Raw genomic sequence first — 9,379 nt, 5'->3', positions numbered from 1 at the left:
ACTGTCAGTATTTAAAATTAATATAAAATTCAAAACTAAAATACATCTGACACCTATATTCAAATAATGATTCCATAGGCACGAGCTAAAAGTATCTTTTTTTGCACACATACAATAAAACATACAGGGTTTCTTTTGGTCAGAATTTAGTTGCATGTATGGTTTCCATACAAAATTATAAACTTTCAAGAAACAATGAGGTTTTCTTAGTTGCCTCTAGCTCTTTGTATAAGGCTTAGGCTTCTTGGGCTCTCTGTCCATCTCTAACTTTTCACATATGCCTATCACACACACACACATTCATATACATAATCATATACACACTATGCATGTATCTATATGTATGTAACAATAACTAATGAAAAAAGACCATGGATTTGAGGAAGGAGCAAGGAGATGTATAAGGAGGCTCTAGATGGAGAAAAGGGAAGAGGAGATTATGTAATTATTTGATGTGGGATTCCCCTCTCATTACCATTGGTTAATTAAGGAACTGCTTCGGGCCTATAGCAGGGCAGAATAGAGCCTGGCAGGAGTTCCAAGTAGAGATAGAGGAGAAAAGAAGGATGAATTAGAGAGATGTCATGTAGCAGCCAAAGGAGACAGATGCCCAGGAACCTCACTGGTAAACCACAAGCCTCGTAGTAAAACACAAAATAATAGGAATGGGTTAATTTAAGATGGAAGAGTTAGTTAATAAGGGTCTGGGTGGCTGGGAAAAAACAAGCAGCCACTGCCTACAATTATATTACTCTCAAAAGTAGAAGATATAATTTAAAACAGTAAGGGAACTTTACATGTTATTTTTAAGAGAAAGATGTTCCAATTAAGAAAGGTAAGAAATGCATTTTAAACTGGCTGATCGAGTATTTTGATCATTCTGCTCCCATTGTGGAAGAGAAAAATGTTGAAGAAAAGGTTCCTAAGAGGACAAGAAGTCTGCAAGACTCGCAGAGTGGCTCAGCCAATACAGGCACGCCTTTGCCAAGTCTGGTGCACTTAATTCAGACTCCAGAAAGCTGTCTCCTGTGTGCCCCACCCAATGCACACACAAATAGAAATGTGTTTAATAAGAAAATTGTATTACATTTGTTTATTTTGTGTGGTTATACATGTGTTTCATGTGCTTACGGGTGGTGTGTGTGTGTGTGTGTGTGTGTGTGTTGGAACTGTCATGGCATGGCCTGAGTGTGGAGGTAAGAAGACAGCTTCTATGATGTGGAGATGGGGCAGAAGGGGGTTTGGTTCCTCTCCTACCATATAGGTCCTGGAGATAGAACTTAGGTTTTCAGGCTTGGAAGCAAGTGCTTTTACATTCTGAGTCATTTTATTAATTGTAAAAATGTGATTTGCAATAACTTAAAGAATACACTGAGTCTGGACTTCTTATAGTTTTAGTAAGGGAAACTAATAACATTAAGTTTGGGGGAAAGGAGGCCCAAGCAGGATTGAGTGAAGGCGGAAAGAACTGGAAAGGCTATCATGTGTGAGAGAGGGTTATTCTCTGTGCTTGGCACAGAGAGCACCAGTAGCAATGCACACTGTCACACAAAGCTGTACATAATCAACCATAATTATTCTTCAGTGAAATGCACAGGATTGCAAAGAAATAGTCCTTCTTGTAGCCATGGTAAGACAATGAATGCTTGGTCTGAGGTGCTATAGAACTGTCTTTTTGGGGAAAAATATTAATATATGCCTTAAGACAGTTTTAATCTTAGATCAACAGTTTTATGAAAGCCACATTGCCTGTGTTCTCTACCTGTTAAAAAGGTAAACAACAAGGCTAGGCAATGATACCACACCCTTAAACCCCAGTTCGCAGAAGGCAGAGTGAGTTGGATCTCTGTGAGCTGGAAGCTTGTCTGAGTCTGCAAAGGGAGTTCCAGGACAGCCTGAGCTTTTATACAGAGAAATCTTGTTTAGGGTGGGGTAGAAGGGAGGGGGATAGATGGAGACAGTTTGTGACCCAACAAGTAAAACTCACCTGACGATAAATATGGAGCTAGCTACACTAGTTAGCCATGGAGGCCAGGCAGTGGTGGTGGTGTACACCTTTAATTCCAGCACTCAGGAGGCAGAGACAGATGGATCTCTGTGAATTCAAGGCCAGCCTAGGCTACATGAGATTGATCAACTAAAAAAGAGAAACAGAGCCAGGCAGTGATGCCTCACACTTTTAATCCTAGTACTTGAGGGTCACACACCTTTCTTAATCCCAGCACTAGGAAGGTGGAATGAAAAAGTGTTATGGTTGGGCAGAGAGAGTAATGTAAAGCAGGAGGAGACCGGAGCTCAAGGCTTTCAGTCTGAGATCTTAGAGAGATAGGATACTACATTCGATCTGAGGATTTCGTAAAGGTGAGAACCAGTGGCTGCCGCTCTGCTTCTTTGATCTTTCAGCTTTCACCCTCTAATATCTGACTCGGGGTTTTTATTATTAGGACCAATTAGAAATTGCACTACAGAGGTAAACAATGTTTCATTTTTCTTTTACTCAAATACTCTATGAAACTAAAGCATTTAAATTCATTTTTTTTAACCTTCAAATCCTGTAGGTTGTCGGATCTCCTCTCCTTAGCAACTGACTGTTCCTACAGCTAGTAAGTTTTAAACCTGAATTTTAGACCCAAAGCTATTCTGAATTTTGTATTTGTGAAAATTTTCTGTTGAAGTTGCTTTTTTTAAAAAAAAAAAACTGTAAAGAGTATTATTGTAAATAGTAATAATCTAAACTCTTGCAAACCAGAAGTGCTCAACCAGGCTTTCTTCCAAACAGTGTTACATCGACACTGTTCACAATATCCCATCTTGTCCAAAGGGTTTTTGTGTAATATTGAGCAAGGTTAGCTCAGTGGAGAAACCCTTACTATTTCCTTCTTCAAGGATATTGTGATAGAGACATCTGAAGTCACTTGAATGCTCATATTTCTCACCACAAATTGATACATTGTTTGGAAACACAACATTCAATACAAGAGTATTTAACACAAACACAGAAAGTACCTATGGAAGTTGATCTAGAACAACTTAATTCCTTTGAAGAAAGAAAATGTATCAGAAAGAAATTCAGGACTCCTCATTCTGCAAATCTTCAGAACAGTTGTTTTCTCTTGTATTTTTCAATATAACCAGCTATTTGGTGATTTCCTAGGTGTTTTTAATAGTCTATTTCCCATTTTCAAATATCAGTGACCTTCAGGTGTTAAAAGATAGATGCCTTATTTGGGTAGGAGCTTGCTACTTTTTGGGTATGTGCAGTTCATCTTCAAGGAGCTAAAAATAAATGCTTCAGTCCTTGGGAAAGTTGATTTCTAAATGAATATGGATTTGCTCTTAACGTTGGATATATATGGAATGAGGGTAAATACTAGTGTTCAGTAAAAATGTTAAGAGCCAACTTGTAAATAATTTCTACAGAAGTTCCATGACTGAATGTCTAGTTATTGAGAATACTTCCTATGCACAATAGAACAGTACTACCATTGAGTGCTAGGTTTCCCACAGGTCAAGATTCTAAGAATACTTGGTTTGTATACTGGGTAGCTTTCATTGTCATCTTGATACAACCTAGTATTATTTGGAAAGAGAGGCTCAGTAAACAATTATCTAGATTAAGCTGGTGTGTGAACTAATCTGTAGGGGACTGTCTTGACTGTTCATTAATGTAGAACAATGCAGTCCATTGTGGGTGACACTATTCTCTTCTCAGGAAATCCTGAACAGTGTTTAAGAAGAGAAAGCTAGCTAAGAGCAAGCAAGCAAATAGTACAATATCTACATGCATTTATTTCTAATTGTTCCTAATTGTACAGTTTATGTGACTAGTTACTTGAATTTTTGCCTTGACTTTTCCTAAATGATAGGCTGTAACCTGAAATGGAATCCCCAGTAAGCGCTTTCTTCTCCAAATTGCTTTTGTCAAGTTATTTTATCACAGCAATTCAAATGAATGCAGATCAGTCAGTGTACGGCTTGCAGCATTTATATAGTCAAAACCTTTAAAATGTGTGTATGTTCCACACCTTTTTTTTTAACCATTCTTCTTTGAGGGGCACCTAGGCTGTTTCCAGGTTCTTGCTATTACAAATAGTGCAGCTATGAACATAGTTGAACAAATGCTTTTGTGGTATGATAGGGCATCTCTTGGGTATATTCCCAAGAGTGGAATTGCTGGGTCCTGAGGGAGGTTGACTCCCAGTTTCCTGAGAAACTGCCACACTGATTTCCACAGTGGCTGCACAAGTTTGCATTCCCACCAACAATGGATGAGTGTTCCCCTTACTCCACATCCTCTCCAGCATAGGCTATCATTGGTGTTTTTGAGTTTAGCTATTCTGACAGGTGTAAGATGATATCTCAAAGTGGTTTTGATTTGCATTTCCCTGATTGCTAAGGAGGTTGAGCATGACCTTAAGTGTCTTCTGGCCATTTGAAGTTCATCTGTTGTGAATTCTCTGTTCAGTTCAGTACCCCATTTTTTAATTGGGTTAATTAGAGTTTTAGTGTCTAGTTTCTTGAGTTCTTTGTATATTTTGGAGATCAGACCTTTGTCTGATGAGGGGTTGGTGAAGATCTTCTCCCAGTCAGAAGGTAGCCTATTTGTCTTACTGACAGTGTCCTTTGCTTTACAGAAGCTTCTCAGTTTCAGTAGGTCCCATTTATTCATTGTTTCTCTTATTGTCTGTGTTACTGGGGTTCTACTTAGGAAGTGGTATCCTGTGCCTATATCTTGTAGACTACTTCCCACTTTCTCTTCTATCAGGTTCAAAGTGGACAGATTAATGTTGATGTATTTAATCCATTTGGACTTGAGTTTTGTGCATGGTGATAGAAAATGCCCCACATTTTTTAAAGCAAGCTAAATTATATAGTCTTTAATTTAATCATTACAGAAATATGGGTTGCTTCTCCTACACATCTCAAATTCATGGAATGACACATGACTCTGTAAGAATACAGTCATAGCTACTGAGGTATGTAGCATTACTGTTGAAATTCAGTGCTATGAAAATGAAAAATGTTTATATTGTTGGGAAGCTTTGTTTTAAAAAAAATCAAGGTCTTTAAACAATTACCAGCTATAGGATTGAAAGTTAGTGATGGATCAAATGATTGCACAAAGAATGATTTTATAAAAAAAATAAGCATGAGAGAAAATATATATCTATTCATCTGTATGTCGAATTTGCTAAAGTGTTTTTCTTTTTTTGTGAATTTTTCAAATAACAATCTTAGCACATGATTTTGTGTTTTCTCAAAGCCTTGCTTCCTATAAAATAATGCTGTAGTAGTCATTCTTTTTGTGTACTTTCTTACTAGATACCGTAGTTCATATAATCATTACCACTTTGCAATGCTGATATTCTTAGTACAGATGAGAAGAGAGGAAATTAGGGAAATTATAGCTAATGAGAGATTCTGTAGCTAATTAAAGGTGTAATTAACTTTAATTCTATTGCAGATTACGTAGAGGGTGTATTTATGATATAAGCATTTATTCGTATTGGTCTCAGCTAGTTCTGTATGTTTCTAGGTAAATGACACAGAGTACCTGCATCTTAGTGTATGAAGACAGGAGCTTAATGTGCAATAAGACGCAGAAAGGGCTGAGTCATCACCTCGCCCTAGGAGCTGGAGAGAAGATTCCTTTTCAAATGCACTCTTTCTCACAGCTCAATTTAGAAGCAAAATGGTGCCGCATGCAAGTTTGAAAATCAATAATCCACAGTTGTATTAAGAAATAGTTTATTAACAAAACAGTAAATTCCACTTGCTTAGCAGTTCCAATAATGGATAAATTGGCCTTGCAACAGAAAAACAAAACGAAACAAACCCCTCAGATACCCAGTCACTCAAAGAAGTAGAAGGGCATGATTAAAGTGGCCTTTCCTCGACATCTTAGGGACGTACCACCTCACACATTAGTGTAGTCATCGTTTGTTTTTTTTTAAAGGCAGCACATTACATGGATAAAAAAGAAGCATATTCAATCAGAAAAATTACAATCGAGAGATGTAATCAGTTTATGCCAGGTAGTGCAGAATCCTCTGTGAGTTGCCAATGACATGCGGACCCTGATATGTTTAATAGAAAGATACTTGGATTTTATTCAAGTCTGTTTCCTTAGAAGACTCATGATCCTATCCTGTCCTTCTCCATTCATGGGGGGAAAACCTCCTGGATTTTGTGTAAGTCAATAAAATTAAATAAAGTTTCTATCAATGTGTGAAATTTTAACATTTATGATGGGAGGAAACACTGAAATCAATGACAAACAGCAAGCCTCCCAGACAGATGATTTGAAAACACTGTAATTCAAATTTATTTTTCCATCATCTTTTAGGATCCTTTCAATTGAAACTAGTTTGAGTTAAATAGATACAATGGAAAAGCAATATAATATATATACTTTAAGCTGTAAATTAGTGATTTTATGTTCCTTTTTATTTCTCTGGCTTTCCCTGAGTAAGACTGGATGAGAGGGTAAGGGGAAAAGACTTGTGAGTTATTTTAACCTGGCAAATTAAAAATATATGAAGACATGAACAGAAGTAATGGGTAATAAACTTTTGTTTTATGCCATCTATTTTCCACATGATGGAAAGCCTTCAAGACTTCTTACACAATTACTTGGCAGCTGTAGTTCCTTGTAATTTGCTATGATATATACATTTTTTAAGGTACTGTTATGTCTGAAATCCAGGCCACTTCTTGGCATATTTTTCATTAACTAAGTATCACAAAAAGTGTTTTGCATTTTTTGCTTGCTGATTAAAGCTGATTATAATGGTATCCTTCTTATTTATGTAACATAGTATCATTCTTTTAGGAGATGTTTATGTCATGTAACCAATTTTTGCAGAAGCATCACCCTGCAGCCTCGGAATTATTCTCTCACATTGATAATTTATTGCTATGAACATCATTGAAAGAATATGCAAAACAAGTGTATAACCTATACTTTACTACTACACAATGTATGTTAAACTAAAACTAGATTTAATGGTAAAGATGTAAAACCATAAAAGTTAAAATTTAGTCAATAGTCAACAAATATAGAATGATTTTAATGGGTAGTAATACAGAATCAAAAATTGAGAATACTTTTTTTAGTTGAGAAAATGCTTACTTTCCATAAAGCTTGATCACGCACATCATGTTCAGAGACTATACCAAATTTTTTGGGAAACAAAGTTTTCCGTTGCAGCAGCCAGAATTCACCGATGTTGCTTCTGTAACCTGCCTGTAGAGTGATGTATATTTATGCAGCAGTGTGTGGTGATATTCTATTTCATAAAACAGGGTTCCATTTTACTATGGTCTGAAAACTTGATGGTTTCTAGAATCAGGATCTCAATGAAGCAAATCACTCATGTGTCATAATACCTTGGCACAACTGTCTTCCTTTGTATTTGTGTGTTTTGTTGTTCCATCCTATCTGATGGCTGCATGGACATATGGACGTGTGTGTGTGTGTGTGTGTGTGTGTGTGTGTGTGTGTGTGTGTCTGTGAATGTTGAACGTATATAGAAATATGAGTACTTGGGGGAGAGAAAGGATTATATGATACGTAGGTATATATTTTACCTTCTAATTCACACCTTTCATACAAATACTAAAACTTAATGCAACAGAATGAAGGCTATACATGTAAGAAAAGAAGTAGCTGAGTCTCTTTATATACATTCATACATATCTTTCTTAGAATAAACACTACACTGTAATTTTTGTTTAAAAAAGTAAGTAATTGTGGCAATTTATAATGATGGCAAAAAAATTGGTCTGAAATAATTGTTGCTCTGATGTCATTAAAACTGCCTATACTTAGCAACACTTATAACATTGAATTTACCAAAAATGGCTGAAGAGCAGAGATATAGTTTGCATTTTCTATACAACAGGCTATAAAACGTCACTTATCACAGTCCAGAAAGCACACAGAGATGGGTTTTATATAAACATATGTAATAACATAGTAAGCGTGCATGAAAATTCCCAATGATTGCATCTATGCCCTCTCGTTTTGTTTTGTTTAGTGTGAAAACGTGCCTTATATTTCCCATTTTTTTAAAATAAGGCCTCCATACTTTATTTTATATTCTCTCACAAACAGAAAGGGGCTTTTTGAATGCCTTCCTACACAAGTCTTCAAAAAAGCCAGCACTTTTGTCTTGGGAGTGCAGGTTCCAACCCCTGCTCCATTGCACCAGACGGCCAGCTCCTCATGATCTGTAGATGGTCCCACAAACGGACGTTCTCCTCTGGCACTCCGACCCACTGACTTCTCAGGAAAGCGCTAGCACTTTGGCTGAATCCAGGATCATAGGTAGCTTCTTTGTGTATGTGTGTTTTGTGTTGGTTTTGTGTTGTGCCTCGATGTAATACTCCTTTGCTATATGAATGCGTGCGGTCCTCACCGTCTTTTAGAATGTTCCAGCAACATAAAGACAGGCAGAGTAAATGAAAACACTGCGGATGTTAGGGAATTTATTGGCCCCTGTGTTTTTGTTTTTGTTGTTTGTTTTAGATTTTTTCCTTCCTTTCTTCTCTCTCTCATTTTTTTTTTGTTTTTATTTTTTGAGAAACAAGAGCATGAGATACTTGTTTGCTTGTTCTTTTTTTTTTAAAAAGAGTTTTCCCTCCTGATTGCATTCCCTGTCTTCTTTTGTATGTGCTTCGTAAAAAGGAAAGTAAATAAGTTTATATTATGTCTCAGATAAAATGAAGACTATTTCTATACAAGTGTCTTTTTCGAATCTTGGGATCAGACATAATACTCTTTATCCTTGTTTTTCTTGTTTTTATTGGCGCTTTTGGCGCTGCTGGGCTGTTTCTCCTTGACCACAGCCCCATTGGACTGTGCTGAGTTACTGATGTAGTTTCGACTCTCATCCACATGGTATGACCCTTCATCCCGGTTTCTGTACTTGTACATGGCGTAGAGGAGGATGAGGATGCACAGGGCGGCAGCAGCGACGATCCCCACCACCATGCCAGTGGTACTGCTGGACTCCCGGATCACCTCTGCAGAGCCTGGGTATGGTTCGCGACCACCCACTCTGGTGGGATTGGCTGTAGGAAACAGGATAAAAACAAAGTGATTATTGAGTTTCCTAGATGCCAGCAAACGTGTTAACTTAAGCACCTGATGCTTTGGGGAAAGTGTTAAATCACTAAATAAGGCTTTCTCCTGCGGGCAAGGCCACTGTAATCTAGGGATTCAGATTCAAAATGGAAATGGTTACTGCCCTTTATCTTTCTATTCTTCTGGCAAATAAATTTTGCTAATGCCACAGCTTCAGAGAGATCTGTAGGACCACCTTCGCATAAGGTGAACTACCATAAACTCAAAATGTCCGACAGATTGACAACAGCT

At 37.2% G+C, this 9,379-nt stretch overlaps 1 protein-coding gene across 37 annotated transcripts in view; it reads right to left on the bottom strand.

The window, feature by feature from the left end:
• Positions 1-5,731: 5,731 nt before the first annotated feature.
• The window catches only part of Nrxn1 (neurexin 1), a 1,058,343-nt gene continuing 1,054,695 nt past the window's right edge, over positions 5,732-9,379 (bottom strand). For all 37 annotated transcript variants that reach the window (XM_085690899.2, XM_087907274.1, XM_087907282.1 and 34 more), the window contains one exon: positions 5,732-9,075. In XM_085690899.2, coding sequence (XP_085547025.1) covers positions 8,768-9,075 — 308 coding nt within the window. In that variant the 3' untranslated portion in view covers positions 5,732-8,767. The remainder of the gene's footprint in view (positions 9,076-9,379) is intronic.

The sequence above is a fragment of the Myodes glareolus genome, chromosome 6 (assembly GCF_982192425.1).
Source record: "Myodes glareolus chromosome 6, mMyoGla1.1, whole genome shotgun sequence".
NCBI classification, from domain to species: domain Eukaryota; kingdom Metazoa; phylum Chordata; class Mammalia; order Rodentia; family Cricetidae; genus Myodes; species Myodes glareolus.
This window is presented reverse-complemented; position numbering and strand designations above follow the sequence as displayed.